Below are 16540 nucleotides of genomic sequence, written 5' to 3'. Positions count from 1 at the left end.
AAAAAAAAAAAAAAAAAAAATAATAATAATAATAAAGGAATCAATACTCCAAGAAGACATAACAGTCCTTAATGTGTATGCACCTAACAACAGAGCTTCAAAATACATGAGGCAAATCTGATGGAACTGCAGAGACAAATAGATGAATCCATTATTATATGTGAAGACTTCAACACCCTTGTATCAGAAATGGACAACACCAGGCGAAAAATCAGTAAGGACATAGTTGGACTCAACGGCACCATCAATTAATTGGATATAATGACATTTATAGACTACTTTAGCCAAAAACAGCAGAGAAGACATTTTTCTCAAGCTCATGTGGAATATTCACCTAGATGGACCACATTCTGTGCTATGAAACACACTTTTACAAATTTAATTTGCATGAATAGAGATCATACAATGTCTGCTTTCAAACCAAAATGAAATTAAACTAGACATCAACAACAGAAAGATAGCTGGAAAACCCCCAAATGCTTGATGATTAAACAACACAATTCAAAAGAATAGAGGTTCAAAAAGATAATCTCAAGAGAAATTTTAAAATATTTTGAATTAAATGAAATTGAAAATATAGCTTATCGAAATTTGTAAGATGCAGTGAAAACAACGCTGAGAGGGAAATTTATAATATTGAATGCATATATTAGAAACGAAGATTAAAAATCAGTAATCCACCAGGCACGGTGGCTCACTCCTGTAATCCTAGCACTTTGGGAGGCTGAGGTGGGCAGACCATGAGGTCAGGAGTTCAAGACCAGCCTGACGGATATGGTGAAACCCCGTTTCCACTAAAAATACAAAAATTAGCCAGGCATGGTGGCATGCACATGTAATCCCAGCTACTCAGGAGGCTGAGGCAGGAGAATCACTTGAACCCAGGAAGCAGAGGTTGCAGCGAGCCAAGATTGCACCATTGCACTCCAGCCTGGGTGACAGAGCAAGGTTCCATCTCAAATAAATAAATAAATAAAGTAATAAAAATAAAATACAAATAAAATCAGTAATCTGGGCTCCCACTTTAGAAAACTAGAAAAAAAAAGACAGATTAAATTCAAAGTAAGCTGAAGAAAATAAAATTTGGAGCAAAATAAATTTCATTGAAAACAGACAATCAATAGAGAAAATCAACATAACTGAAATTTGGTTCCTTAAAAAGACCAATAAAATTAATAAGTCTTTGAACAGGCTAACTAAGAAAAAAAAGAGAAGATACAAATTACTAATATCAAAATAAAAAGATCTTACTATAGATCTCATGTACATTAAATGGATAATGAAGGAATATTAAGAACAACTCTATGCTCATACACTTGATAACCTAGATGAAATAAAACAATTCCTTGAAAGATGTAAGCTACCAAAACTCATACAAGTAGATAATCTGAATAGGCCTATAACTATTGAAGAAATTGAATCATTAATTAATAACCCAACACAGAAAGCACCAGGCCCAGATAGATTCACTGGTAAATCCTATTAAACATTTAAAAAAGAAATTATGTCAATTCTCTACAATCTCTTCCAGAAGATAGAATCAGAGGTAATACAAAAGTTAATCACTTTCCTATATAACAGCAATGAATAAGTGGAACTTGAAATTCAAAACACATTATCATTTACGTTTTACATTAGTACTCCCCAACAAATGAAATACTTAGGTATGAATCTAAAAGTATGTACAAGATTTATGTGAGAAAACTACAAAACTCTGATGAACAAAATCAAAGAACTAAATAAATGGAGAGAGATTTCTTTTTCATGAATAAGGAGACTGAACATGTCAAGATGTCTGTTGTTCCCAACTCAGACTCAATGCAATCCCAAACAAAATCCCAGTAAATTATTTTTTGGCTATCAACAAATTGATCCTAAGGTTTATATGGAGAAGAAAAAGATCCAGAATAGCCAACTCAATATTGAAGGAGAATAGAGAACAAAGTCAGAGGACTGACACTACCCAATTTCAAGATTTACTAGAAAGCTGCAGTAATCAAGACAGTGTAGTATGGACACAGTCCATACTACAAAAAGAATGGACTAAAGAATGGACAAAGAGCTCAATGGAACAGAATAGAGAGCCCAGAAATAGACCAACATAAATAGAGTCAAATGATCTTTCACAAAGAAGAAAAGGCGATACGATGGAGCAAAGATGATCTTTTTAACAAATGGTGCTGCAACAACTGGACATTCACATACAAAAAAAATGAATCTAGACACAGACATTATACCTTTCTCAAAATGAATCATAAAACTAAATGTAAAACAATAAAACTCCTAGAAGATAACATAGGAGAAAACCTAGATGACCTTGGAATGATGATGACCTTTTAGATGCAACACCAAAGGCATGATCCATAAAAGAAATAATTATAAGCTGGACTTCATTAAAAGTTAATAACAGAAGAGTGAGGAGTCAAGCCATACACTGGGAGAAAAATATTTGCAAAAGACACATCTTGTAAAGTACTTATCCAAATATGCAAAGAACTGATAAAACTCAGCAATAAGAAAATGAACAACTAAATTAAAAAATGGGTAAAAGACCTGCACAGCTAACTCACCAAAGAAGATATATGGATGGCCAGTAAGCATGTAAGTTCAACATCACATGTCATTAGGGAATTGCAAATTGAAAGAGCAGTGAAATACCACCACACGTCTATTAGAATAGTCAAGTCCAAAACACTGACAGCATCAGATTCTGGTGAGGATGTGGGGCAACATGAACTCTCATTCATTGCTGGTGAGCATGCAAAATGCACAACCACTGTGGAAGACAATTTGGCAGTTTCTTACAAAACTAAACATGTTTTACCATGCACCTCAGTAATCACACACCTTGGAATTGACGCAAATGAATTTAAAACTTATTGCCACACGAAAACCTGCACAGGAACACTTACAACAACCTTACTCATAATTGCCAAAACTTAGATGCAACCAAGATGTCCTTCAGTAGGTGAATAAACTGTAGAACATCCAAACAATGGAATGTTAATTCAGTACCAAAATGAAAGGAGCTATCGAGCTACGAAAAGACATAGACAAACCTTAATTGCTACCACTAAGTGAAAGAAGTCAATCTTAAAAAGCTACACATTGTATGAGATCAATTCTATGAAATTCTAGAAAAGACAAAACTATGGAGGCAGTAAAAAGACTAGTGGTTGCCAGTGATTAGGGGAAAGAGATGGATGAATAATCAGGGCACAGAGGTATTTTAGGGCAGTATAACTCTATTATCATAAGGGTAAGATATCATAAGGGTGGACACATGTAATCATGTATTTGTCAAAACCAATGGAACGTACAATGCCAAGAGTGAACCTTCATATAAATTATGGACTTTGAATGATAATGATGTGTCAATGTGGGTCCATCAATTGTAACAAATGTACCACTTTTGAGGATGCTGCAGTGAGGAAGGTTGTGCGTATATATTGGGATAGGGGATATTTGGGAATTCTCTACATGTTCCACTCAGTTTTTTCTGTGAACCTTAAACCACTCTAAAAAAATAAAGCTTTTTTTTTTTAAATTTATTTTAAAAAAAGGCACCAGCGCAGAAGTCTTAGCCTATTTAGTAAGCTCGGAATCTCAGGAGGGTGGGGATGAGAAAATGTAGTCTTATCCAACCTCAATAGACCTTAAGGGCAGTGACGCATCACTGCACATCACAGTAATTTATGTTATTAACACACCAATGAATTATCAAGAAAATAGATCTAAATAATAATGTGCTGGCACTTTGTCTGGAAAAGGCACTTCTGTGAAATACAGCCTTCCTCAGGAGGGCCAAGTGAGTGGGGTTCAGGACTTTCACTTCAGGCAGGGCAGGGCATTTCCCTGCCTCACTCTTTCTCCAAGAAGAAATGTGAGAAGAGGCACTAAGAAACCTCTCTTTCTTCCTTTCTTTCCTTTCTTTCTGTCTAAATAAAGAGGGGAAGTGCAAGGTGGCTGGCTGGGGGGAGGCTCAGAATGGACGGAGCAGGTCTGGCATCCAGTGCCAGAGCTGCGAATGCAGGAAGAGTCTGTACACGGAGCAGCATGTGCAGGTGGTGGGGTGAATGGGGGGTTTCTCTCCTGATGCCATCGCCTGCCTGCTTACAACTTCTCCAAGGTCACACCTCCAGCGTCCCGTGAGCGCTTTCTTGGGGAAGCCAATGAGTTGTGAAACAGCCTCTGGGAAATGCCAGCACGGTATAGTGTATCCTGTGGCTGACATGCAGAAGGACTGCTCCCGGCCTACTTTTTCAGGAATTGACTACCCCAGTGCCTGGGACAGAGCCTATGAGTTTTCCCTACTTTTTCATCTTAGCAGAACTCCAGGACTCTGTCTTCTGAAGCCCTGAGCTGCAGATCGGTCAGTTGAGCACGCCCCTCCACCACCCTGCAATGCCTCCGTGCTGGGAGGTAGTGATTCTAGAGTCTGTGTGTGCTCTGCCACTGGTATCCCAAGAGATCCTGAACAAGTCTTTCCCCAGAGATGCTGGGTGGTCTGACCTGCATACTTTCTCCAGAACAGGCCCACAGCGAGCAATGAAGAGCGTTTACCTTTCTGGGAAGAAGTGCCTAATAAGCAATAGGGAGGCCATTGGGCACACTGGCTGGACACAGTGCTGGGCCCAGCACCCATCTTGGACATCCTTGGCAGGGTCCCACAGAGAGTCCAGCCTGGGAGACACCAGCCACGCCCCATGGAACCTCACTGGTCTGGAAGTTGAGCCTCTTGAGTCTTGAGAGAGCCAATGGGAATATCCCTCATAGACACTTCCTGAGGAAGCAGCACTGAAGAAGAGAAATGGGCATAAGGGATGGGTTTTGATAAAGTAGGACCTAGTTTTTATGGAGAAAATTTCCTGAAATTCAGTGACCTTGTTGCTCCTATTTGTTTAATCTACGTTAGCCAAGCAAGAGGGAATGTAGCCGAGGCCTCCACTCCGCACGACAGGCAGGTAGGATGCCCCTGCTGTTCATGCTGGGACAGGCATCAGAGCTGGAGTGTTCTGGATATTAATAATCTAGGTTCCTTAGCTTCTGTGAGTACTCTTTGTAAATACCCTTGTGCAGATGTTCATCATCTCTCTAGGGTGGTGGATGCTGTGGAGGAGATGGGAACAATCCAAACTGCTGCATGAGCCAGAAGAAAGACCACTCGGTAAGTGAGTTCTTCTCCCCCTGGAAGCCTGGGGGTAATCTGAGTCTTAGAGGAGTCGGTACACAAGCTCCATGTCCCTGGCAGTGGGGGCTGGAAAAGGAACCTACGGTTAGTCAGTGATGGCAGACTCACCGTAGATGAGTCTACGTAGACTACTACGTAGTCTGCCCACCTAGATGGGGATGGCGATGGTGCACATTAGCCCTAGGTCCTCTAACTGAGACCCTCTTATTCCTGCCTCCCAGGGATTACCTGCTCCTCTTGCACCCTGCAGGGGGCTGGGAATGAGCTGGCTGGAAGGAAAGGCTGAATTGGTTCTCTTGGGTGTTTGAAAGGAAGGGATACTGCCCCATCTACCTGTTCTCTTTCCCCGTAGGTCAGTCTCTCACCATCTTTATTCAAACCAGAGGAGTTCACGCCCCTGGATCCCACCCAGGAGCCCATTTTTCCCCCAGAGTTGCTGGTAGGTGATGCCTCAGGGACAGGTCCAGCTGAGGCTGTACTGTGAGTCCCTGGAGGCCTGCTTTATTTTCATACCCACTAAGAACTTTGTGTCTTTCTTGTCCTTTAGGTTTCAGCTTAAATTTCCTTTCCACTCTCTGAAACCCCCTAGGTTGAGTCTCTGCTATGTGTGCCCACAATCCCTGCACTTCTGTTCATGTGTGTCACACTTACAGTTACTAATTTGATGTCTGTGTTCCTTGTTAAATGACAAGCCCCATGAGGATAGGGACTGGCTCTCTGGGCACACTGTGTAGCATAGCAGGTGCACTATAACCATTTGTTGATCTCCTGCCTATATCTAATACATAAGCACCCCAAGAAACCTATTCCCTCTATAAGCAATCCATTTATTTAAGAAAAAACAAAACAACAAAAAAGAGAGGTCTCTTCAAAGGACATGATCTGCAGCTCACAGTTCTGTCTTAAGGAAACCCCCTCACACCCACTTTATCACCATCACTCTAATATTTATGGCAACAAAAGAATCAAGCCACTCGGAGTTTTTGAAGTGCATGCTTCTCAGGGTGTTGAGCTCATGAAAACTGCCTTGTAGCTTCAGCAGGCCAGAGAGAATGGCTTTGCAGTAGGCCACCAGTAGATCTTTCTCTGGACTGTGAAACTTTGAAAATACCGGCAGTTTTATTTGAGGGCTTCGTTCTCAGCCCAGTGTCACCCTGCAAGCACTAAAGCCAGCCTTCCTAGGCATCCCCTTATAACAAACCCTTCCTTCCTTCCTTCCTTCCTTCCTTCCTTCCTTCCTTCCGTTCCTTCTTCCTTCTTCCTTCCCTGATAACAACCCTTCCTTCCCTTCCTTCTTCCTTTTCTTCCTTCCTCCTTCCTTCCTTCCTCTTTCCTTTCCTTTCCTTTCTTTTTCCTTCCCTTCCCTCCCTCCCTCCCCTCCCTCCTTCCCTCCCTCCCTCCCTTCCCTCCCTCCTTCCTCCTTCCTTCCTTCCTTTCCTTCCTTCCTTCCTTCTTCCTTCCTTCCTTCCTTCCTTCCTTCCTCCTTCCTTCCTTCCTTCCTTTCCTTCCTTCCCTTTTCATGCCTTGTCCGTGGTGCCCCCTGGAGACAGTAAGGGGAACTGCAAGGAATCCGGGCTTTCAGCCAGGTCTGTTGGGGACCTCAGGATCTTCGTTCACCAGTGAAAATGAGGCTCCTACTGCCTCCTTCATGGAAGTCTTGTGAAGACTAAGCATATATTTAATAGGGATACAGTGTAGTAAGAAAACTACATTTCCCAGAGGCTGAAAGATACTCCTCGGAAGCAGCTGCGATTTGAAGGGGAGCGTGTGACGTGGATACAGGCCTCAACCCTCAAGGAGTTGCTGGACCTCAAGGCTCAGTACCCCGATGCCAAGCTGGTGGTGGGGAACACGGAGATTGGTAAGGGCCAGGGAGGCTGCCCTGGGGCTGCCAGGAGGCCTAGGGGTGTTTCTAGGTCTTCTTGCCCTTCCTCACCTCCCCCTGACCTTACTTGCCTCTGCACCCTACCCCTCTGCCCCACTGACTACCTAGAACCCACCAGAAAGCCCTGTACACTCCAGTTCCTGCAAAGGCCCCTGGCTGTGGAGTCCCACAGGCCTGGCTCAGCCCCTTGCTAGATGTATGACCTCAGAAAAGTTGCTGGGACCTAGAGGACAGATTTGAAGTTTTCTCTCTCGTTTTCCTTTTTTGTTTTAATGTTAAACTTTCATGTTTTTATTATGATTATACCCCAACATGAATAACCATTCCAGTACTGAAATTTGGTTATTCTTAGCTGTGTGATTTGGGCAAGAAACTTAACCTTTCTGTGCCTCAGCTTCTTCATCTATAAACAGAAAAATCATGGTACCTCGTAGGGTTGTTGTAAAGATTAAATAAGTTAAAATAGGGAAAGTGCTTGGAAGGGTTCCTGACATACCTTAATTTCCTGTGTTTTCTAATGTTGTCCACACACACACACACGAGTGAATTGAAACTCATTTCATTTGAATTCAGATAGGTTTTCTAAGAGGGAAAGAAAGACCTAGTTTTGGGCAGACAGTCCAAAGACTACATCTATTCCCACCCCTGGTCTGCTGAGTTTCCTATTCCCAGACACCTACAGTCACCAGGGAGCATATTATGATTGTGAATATGTCATATATCCTGTGTGTAATGGTGAGAAAAGCTGCTAAGTCCTGCCCTGGTGATACAACAATGGGCCTACAACTTCAGCGTCTCGTTTCTCCCTAGGCATTGAGATGAAGTTCAAGAATATGCTGTTTCCTATGATCATCTGCCCAGCCTGGATCCCTGAGCTGAATTCAGTAGAACATGGACCCGAGGGTAAGGGGAGGTTCACTCCAAGCTCATGGAGGGGCTATGAGGCTGGGGATAGGTTACATGATGGGTGACAGGTGTCAGGGTGGCCTCCCCATTGGCTCTGGCTGCCCCCTGCTTCTCCTGGGGCTCGCCTTGCACAGAGAAAAGTGGGAGAGACCCCATTCACTGCCTTTTCACCACCAAACATCCATGGTAGGGTGCCAAAGGGCAAGAGGCTGCGGGATCTTCAATCATTTTCTCAATTCTGGCTACACATTAGAATCACTCATCCGGTGGTGGGGAGGTGGGGGTTGTGCTTGAGTGCTTTTGAAAAGCATGCTAGAACTTCACCTTCAGAGATTCTGATTTTAATGAGTTGAGAACTACTGGTTTAGAGGAAAGAGCATTGGTTGTAGGATCAAGAGGCCTAAGCTTGAGTACTGGCTCTTTTATTAGCAGCGTAGCATTGGTTAAGTCGCTCAACCACTCTGGGCCCTAATTTCCTCATCCATGTAAAGCTGTGAGTCCTGATTCAGCCTTGCTTGGGTTGCTGGAAAGCTTCAGAGGAGCTGTGCATGAAAGCCTCTTCTGAACTGTGGGAAGAATTGCTGGGATTCCGATTGTGTGTTCCCAGGTATCTCCTTCGGAGCTGCTTGCCCCCTGAGCATTGTGGAAAAGACCCTGGTTGATGCCGTTGCTAAGCTTCCTGCCCAAAAGACAGAGGTGTTCAGAGGGGTCCTGGAGCAGCTGCGCTGGTTTGCTGGGAAGCAGGTCAAGTCTGTGGCGGTAAGTCGCTGTCAGAAGCAAGCGAGGCCCGTAGGACGGAGTTTTCATCTGCAAGCAGGGCGGCCAGACTCTCACTTGTGTCAGTGCAGTGGGCCTCAAACTTTAGTGCTTAGAGTTGCCTGGGAGGAGCAGTGCTTGTTAAAGTGCAGATTCCTGGGCCCCACCCTCAGAGATTCTGATACGTGAGTCTGAGATATAGCCCAGCTCTTCAGGTGCTTCTGATGAAGGTGGTCTGTGGGGCACCCTGGGAAACACACTCCACGACTCAAGGGCTTCATGCTGTGGTTGCAGAGATGAGGCTTCCTGCCTCCCTCCCCTTTCCTGAGCTTGGCTGAGCCAAACAGTAGGTGAATAAGAGATATGCTAGGGAGAAGCCAGAATTGGGAGGGGAATTTCCTTTCAGAGCTATGGGGAGAACCAGAGACAGAACCCTCCGACAGAGGGAGGAATCCACCTGTTGATTATTCAGTCAGCTTTCAGATGAGTCCACACATTCCCAGTTTGCAAATGGTGGCATTCAAACACCCTATGCCAATGGAAGCGCTTCACAACAGCTCATGCTGTTGGAAGAAAAGCTATCCCTGCCATTTTTAAATTGTTTTTTTAAATTAAAACAAAACAGCCTATGCCTGTTCCTCCCAGCCCCCACCCCAAGTACCTGTCACTTCTGATTATAGATTAGGAGATATAAACTCAGAAACTCTACCGAGTTCCCTAGTTCTGCTAAAATCTACTTCCAGGAAGAATTTTGTTGTCATTGTGCAACTGATTTTCTTCCTGTTTTTTAATAATGAAAACCCTGTATCTGATTCTTCTTACATTTTTTTGCCAAGTTACCAGGAAGTTCAGATCCAAATAGAGCAAATTGTTCAACCTTAAGTCTTCCTCCTCTCTTTCCTTGATCTTTATCTTCTATTTTATCAACTCTATATGGCCTCTGTGATATTATCACCTCAATCCTTTCGGGAAAAGGTTGGGTGAAATCATCAATCAAACAAACGAACACACTTAAAGGGGCTTGCCTGCTAAAATTTTAGAGTTGGGATTCAATCTCAAGTGTTCTGATTTCAAATTTTGCACATTTTTCAGAATGCCTAAGTTCTCACTGTGCTGTTACTGTGACTACAGTAGACACAGGTCCTCAGGGGTCTGCCTGCAGCAAGGGTCACCTGGCTGCCCTGGGTTCAGAAGCCTGCTGCGTGAGCAGGGGTTTCCTGGGGTGGGCTCTCACTGCATGCTCTCTGCTTGTTTTAGTCCATTGGAGGGAACATCATCACTGCCAGCCCCATCTCCGACCTCAACCCTGTGTTCATGGCCAGTGGGGCCAAGCTGACACTTGTGTCCAGAGGTGAGCTGCCTGAAGCAGAGGTCCAGGAAGAAGGACTTGGGGGAGAAAAGTCTCACCAGATAGGTCATTTTCTGGAGAAACAGAGTTCAAAGTTCAGTGACCCAGCTTTCCCTAAGGTTTGGATCCGGGGAAGCAAGGAAAATGTACCTGGTTTGGGGGACAGGAAAGCTGGACCTTTTCTTTGTAGAGAATTCACAGCAGGCATTGCTACCTGCATGCCTTACCTAGTGGGGTACTGGGGCTGGGATGCACTGGCTCACCACAGCCTGCTGTTGGACCTTCAGGAATTCTGTGAGCCATCTGTGAAACAGTTATTAATAAAAATCAGGCCAGGTGTGGTGGCTTATGCCTGCAATCCCAGCACTTTAAGATGCCGAGGTGGGAGGATTACTTGAGGTCAGGAGTTCAAGACCAGCCTGGCCAACATAGTGAAACCCCATGTCTACTAAAAACACTAAAATTGGCCAGGTGTGGTGGTGTGCACCTTTAGTCCCAGCTGCTTGAGAGCTGAGTCAGGAGAATCACTTGAACCTGGGAAGTGGAGTTTGCAGTGAGCCAAGATCTCACCACGGCACTCCAGCCTGGGTGACAGAGTGAGACCCTGTCTCCAAAAATAAAAATAAAGTTGTGTAAAATTACAATGAAATAAATTATATTCAAAACAAAAGGAATAAATACTCAAAATTCATCACTTCCTAATTACTTCATTTTGCTGTTATCAGTGCTCTTGGAGTTATTTGCATCTGTCTGTCTGTACAGTGGACATGCTCTACAATTATGTGCTCCTGTGCATCTCTGCCTTGTCAGAGGGTTCCCGAGACCACCCCAGCTCTGATATTCGCTGAGAGGATTCAGCATGCCGTCATATTCCTGGCTATGACTTACTATATAGCAGGAGGATGCAAAATCAGCAAAGGGAAAAGATACATGGGAGCAAAGTCTGGAGGAACCAGGCCCAATTTTCCAGAGACTTCTCCCAGTGGAGTCACACAGTGCATGCTTAATTCCTCCAGCAATAAGTTGTGACAACACAACTGATGCCTTGCCTACCAGGGAAGCTTGTTAGAGGCTCAGCGCCTGGGGTGTTCTTGGGACCTTGTCACATAGGCAGCCTCTACTAGCATGTGCCCAAAGTCTAGACTCCCAGAAGGAAAGCAGGGGTTCAGCATGAACTATTGTTTGTACAGATAATTTAGGCGCAGTGAGCTGCTCTATCATGGAGCACTGGGAACCCTTCTGAAGTACAAGTTCCCAAGGGCCAGCCTTGTAAGCAACCCCTACAGAGGAGAGCTGTCGGGTTGCTGTGCTCTTTCCCGCCTTCTTCCCAGTTTCACATGCAGTGATGCAACTTTGGCAGCCTGAAATTGGCTATCGAAAGTACTTACACCACACAAATTGGCAAATGCTATAAACCAGGGCTTTTCCCCCCACACGGAACTGGTCATTAAAGATTCACCAGCACACCATTGCTTAAGGATGCTTAAGGATTTCAAATGGAGGATTTTGCCCCAGTTGTGCCAGTCATTCCCTCTGACTGTGGGCATTGGAGACCAGCATGAAGAATCCCACTGATGGTTGTCCTTTGCTCCCCATGGGGTTCCCAGCCTTTCCCTCACGTTGGCTCCTCTTCATCTTGCTTCTGTACAGGCACCAGGAGAATTGTTCCAATGGACCACACATTCTTCCCTGGCTACAGAAGGACCCTGCTGAGCCCAGAGGAGATACTGCTCTCCATAGAGATCCCCTACAGCAGGGAGGTGAGCTGTTGGCATTGGTTCCAGGCTCTGCTCAAATGAGTCCTACTGCCAGGCTCTAGACAAAGAGATCAGAATCTGCCTCAGGGACCAATGTGAGCCTCTCTCAATCTTTACATTGATGATTTTTCTCTCTGAACTTTGCCTCTATTGAACCAACCATATTCCTTTCTGGACAACGAGAAGTTGCAGGATAGGAGTCCACATGGCATGGACTGTGGAACCAGATAGCTAGAAACTTGGTCCTGAGTGAGTCATTTCACCTTTCTGAGCCCCAATTCCCTCATCCGTAAAGTGGGCACCATGTCACTTACTATACGGGTTATTGTGAGGACTGAAAAGAAATAATTCATAAGGTTCCTGGTGATGCCTAGAAGCCAGTGGAGATGACCAGCAGCTAACAACAGAATTCCAAGAACACATGTTGCTGTCAAGGCTTCCTGCCCATGTCAGAGGAAATTTGCTTTCCCGTGGTGAAGAATGTGGGGTTCATGTGCTGCATGAAGAAGCTGCCTGTGGCTCAGACCATATGCTGATCTTAGACTTGATGAGGTGTTGCTTCACTGACCTCACTGTGGATTGGTGCGGATGGATTCGTGCTTCATGAATGGCTCTTCTGGCCTGTTGGGGCAGGTCTGGGCACCACTGGCTGCCTTACTCTTTGTTCCCTGGGGCCTGTGATGTCTTGACCTGGTGTGGGTCTTTCCTCTCCTAGCAGCTACCAGCTCACAACACATTCCAAAAGGCAACTGGGAGAGGCTTGGGGAGCCGCTGTCAGGGAGAGTGTGAAGTTTCCCACAGCCAGCGCTTTAGTGAGTGTTCTAAGGCATGTTCTGCCCTTGGTAATTTTGACCTCCTTAATGAGAATGCTAATTAAATTAGAGCAATTATATCCCTGAGGTGGTTTCTTAATGGTTTTCTAGCTTGTCTGTATAGACCATTTTGAGCAGTGATTCCCAGAGTTTTGAATTTCACAGTTCAGTAATTCTTTTTTTTAATTATGAGTGATGAAAGGGGGAGGAAACAGGTGTAGCTCTATTCAGTTTTTATTTGCCAGGTATGGTCATTAACAAAATACATCCTTCCATAAAAGAAAGGAGATTTTAATACCCAGAATTAGGAAACTCTCAAGAAAGGATATTGTCAACCTGCCACTGACAGTTCACTGTACCCCAGCAAGAATGTCCCCATGGATGGGCACAGTCCTGGGAGTGAGCACCTGGGACCTCTGTTCCAGAACAAAGGTCAAACTCTGGGCTCAGTGCCCCAGAGCCACGCTTGACATCCAAGCTGAGCTAGCTTTGTCATCAGGAGGGGGCTCCATGGCTTCTTCAGAGAAAAGCCTGTGGCCATTTGGGGGCCTCAACTGTGGGCCTCATTGTGCTTTTTCCAATAGATCTCCTCTCCCTAAACATGCTAATTTTATTGTTCATCAGAATTTGCGGTGCCAGAGTAAGTACAGACCTCAAAAGGAACCTGACACAGAAAGAGCTTGAAGTCAGGTGGCTCTTACCTGGAAAATAACTCATGCTCTCCTCCTATCCTTAAACACAGATCCTAGCTCAAACCCAGGAAGGAAAATGTGTTTAAAGTGCAAGGGCAGTGATTATTGCATAGTGTGATAGTGATATTTTCTTTTAGCAAGACTTCTTTCTGTCTTTCTTTCTTTTTCTTTTCTTTTTATTTTTTTTGGGACAGAATCTCACCCTGCCTGCTGGCCCAGGCTGGAGTGCAGTGGCATGATCATGGCTCACTGCGGCCTCAACCTCCCAGGCTCAAGTGATACTCCCACTTCACCCTCCCAAGTAGCTGAGACCACAGGAGTGCGCCACTACACCTGGCAATTTCTTCCTTTTTTTGTAGATATAGGGCCTCACTATATTGCCTAGGCTGGTTGAACACTTGGCTTCAAGCACTCCTCCTGCCGAGGCCTCTGGGATTACAGACGTGAGCCACTGTGCCTGGGGTTCTTTCACCAAGATTTCTGAATGATGCCAACAGACTGGTGGGAGGGGCAGGTTGGAGAGGGCACTGTGAAGGCCACAAGCAGAGGATGCCAAGGGCCAAACAGTCTCAGTCCCCAGAGAGCGTGGGGGGGCACTGATAGTGGGCACCAGGGTGGGGAAGGTAAGGGGCATGAGGGGTCTCTGGGGAGCCTTTGTGAAAGCACACTTCCTCCCCTGCAGCTGTTGTTCAATGGAGACCACCCAGTTCTACTTTGTCCCTGACCCTCAGCTTTTGTGACTAGCAGGGAGAAATCCTGGTTTTTTTCCAGCTTCTGGGAATGCTATTTGGAACCTTCCTAAACAGGTGGTAATCAGTTACGTTTGACCTTTGATTCCTGGGGCCAGCTCACACACTGATGTGTGATGGTGTTATCCCCTCACCTCACCTCATAGCCCTGTGGTTTGGGTCTGCCATTTGCAGCCCCTGCAAAGCAAGGTGGAAAACAGGCACCTTCCTGTTCTCTTTTAGGGGAGTATTTCTCAGCATTCAAGCAGGCCTCCCGGAGGGAAGATGACATTGCCAAGGTAACCAGTGGCATGAGAGTTTTATTCAAGCCAGGAACCACAGAGGTAGAGGAGCTGGCCCTTTGCTATGGCGGAATGGCCAACAGAACCATCTCGGCCCTCAAGACCACTCAGAGGCAGCTTTCCAAGTAAGAGCTAACAGCAGAATAAAACTGCTGCTACTGTTGCTGCTACTAATAGTATCATTGTTACTGCTGCTACTACTATGGCTACCGATAGTATTACTATTGCTGTTACTACTACCATAACTACTGCTACTGCTGCTACTATTGCTACCACTTCTACTTCTACTATAACCACAGTTGCTACTACTACTATTACTAATACTACTACTAGTATTACTGCTAGGAGTATTGCCACTGCTATGCTATTACCATTGCTGCTACTACTATTATTAATACTATTGTTACTGTTACTGCAATTATAATTAATATTATGATTGCTGCTACTCCAGCTGCTTCTACTACTAGAATTACTGCTGTTACTCATTATTGCTATCACTATGACTACTGTTGCTACTACTATCACTACAGCTACAATCATTGCTGCAATTCCTACTGTCACTATTATGATTAGTATTATTGCTGTTATTACTATTACTACTACTGCTGCCTCTTCTACTACTTGTTCTGTTAGTACTACTACTACTACTATTATTGGTGTTATACTAGTATTTTACTAACACCATTACTGCTGCTACTATTATTGCTACTGAAATTACTACTACTACTACTGTTACTGCTACTATGACTATTACTATTGCTACTAGTATTGCTGCTACTACTATTACTACTAACAGTAGTATTACTGCTGCTTTGATGCTGCTGGTGCTATGACTGCTACTTTTTGGCATTGCTTCTGTTACTACTATTATTACTACTGTTGCTGTTGATTCTATTACAACTTCTTCTGTGACTTTTACTACTTCTACTACTACTATCTATATTGCTACAACTACTGCAACTATTATTGCTGTTGATAGTGTTATTACTAGTAGTATTGATGCTGATGCTACTACTACTGCTCTGTAATTACTACTATTGCTACCACTATGGCTGTGATTAGTACTGCTGCTACTACTATTACTATTACTATGGTTATTATATGACAGAAATTGTACCAAGCACTTCACTAACATTATCCTAGGAAATCCTTACAGCACCCACATAAGATCAATAAAGCTTAACTTGGATTTTGGTTCCTTGGTTCCAAAATTCCTGGCTTTGTCATTTACCAAATAGGTAACGTAAGTCAAGTTACTTGGCCTCCCTGTGCCTCAGTTTTCTCCTTGGTAAATGGGTATACGAATTTTTCCTACTACATTTTAAAATTTAAATTAAAAGTGAGAATTCACATAAAACACTTAAGACATTGCCTGGCACATTGTGAGGATTTGATAGATTTTTAACTGTTATTACTTTGGTGGTCTTTTAAAATTGCATCTGTTTTTAAAGATGAGGAAACAGAGGCTCAATGAGGTTAATTTAAGTTGCCTAAAGTCACCCAACTCTAAGTATCCAAGCTGAATTTTGAACCAAGCTTTATACAGCTCTGAGGCTCTGGGCACACAGCTCTACACAAAGGGATGTGGAGGGCTGGGCAGTAGTGCTGTCCCATGCCCTGCACTCTGGCAGGCTCTGGAAGGAGGAGCTGCTGCAGGACGTGTGTGCAGCCCTGGCGGAGGAGCTGCATCTGCCTCCCGACGCCCCCGGTGGCATGGTGGACTTCCGGCGCACCCTCACCCTCAGCTTCTTCTTCAAGTTCTACCTGACAGTCCTTCGGAAGCTGGGCCAAGAGAACCCAGAAGACGTGAGTGGGGCCTGGCCAGGCACTGGCTCTCTGTAGCATGTTTGGGGATGTAAGAAGTTGGTCTGGGTAGTAAACTTACTCCTCTCCTCCAGACATCTGAGGGCAGAATAGCAGGGACCAGGGTCACAGCACAAGAATCATGGAAATGGGAGTGACCAGCTGGCTTAGAGGCAGAGTGCTGGGCTGGGCTTTGGGAACACAGGTTCTTGCTCTGTAATCTCAGCTACTCGGGAAGCTGAGGCAGGAAAATCGCTTGAACTCGGGAGGCAAAGGTTGCAATGAGCCAAGATTGTGCCATTGCACTCCAGCCTGGACTATGAGAGAGAAACTGTCTCAAAAAAAAAAAAAAAAAAAAAA

General features: G+C 44.5%; 1 protein-coding gene across 1 annotated transcript in view; it reads left to right on the top strand.

Moving 5' to 3' along the window:
• XDH (xanthine dehydrogenase) overlaps positions 1-16540 on the top strand; it is an 88085-nt gene that overhangs the window by 26013 nt on the left and 45532 nt on the right. Inside the window, exons 7-15 of the mRNA XM_017854218.1 lie at positions 5099-5167; positions 5544-5630; positions 6911-7052; positions 7887-7979; positions 8590-8741; positions 9996-10089; positions 11737-11847; positions 14319-14502; positions 16009-16183. Coding sequence (XP_017709707.1) covers positions 5099-5167; positions 5544-5630; positions 6911-7052; positions 7887-7979; positions 8590-8741; positions 9996-10089; positions 11737-11847; positions 14319-14502; positions 16009-16183 — 1107 coding nt within the window. The remainder of the gene's footprint in view (positions 1-5098; positions 5168-5543; positions 5631-6910; positions 7053-7886; positions 7980-8589; positions 8742-9995; positions 10090-11736; positions 11848-14318; positions 14503-16008; positions 16184-16540) is intronic.

This window comes from Rhinopithecus bieti, unplaced genomic scaffold (genome assembly GCF_001698545.2).
Source record: "Rhinopithecus bieti isolate Rb0 unplaced genomic scaffold, ASM169854v2 scaffold_37555, whole genome shotgun sequence".
In the NCBI taxonomy this organism is placed as follows: domain Eukaryota; kingdom Metazoa; phylum Chordata; class Mammalia; order Primates; family Cercopithecidae; genus Rhinopithecus; species Rhinopithecus bieti.
Note: the sequence above shows the minus strand (reverse complement) of the source record. Positions and strands in the feature narration are given on the sequence as shown.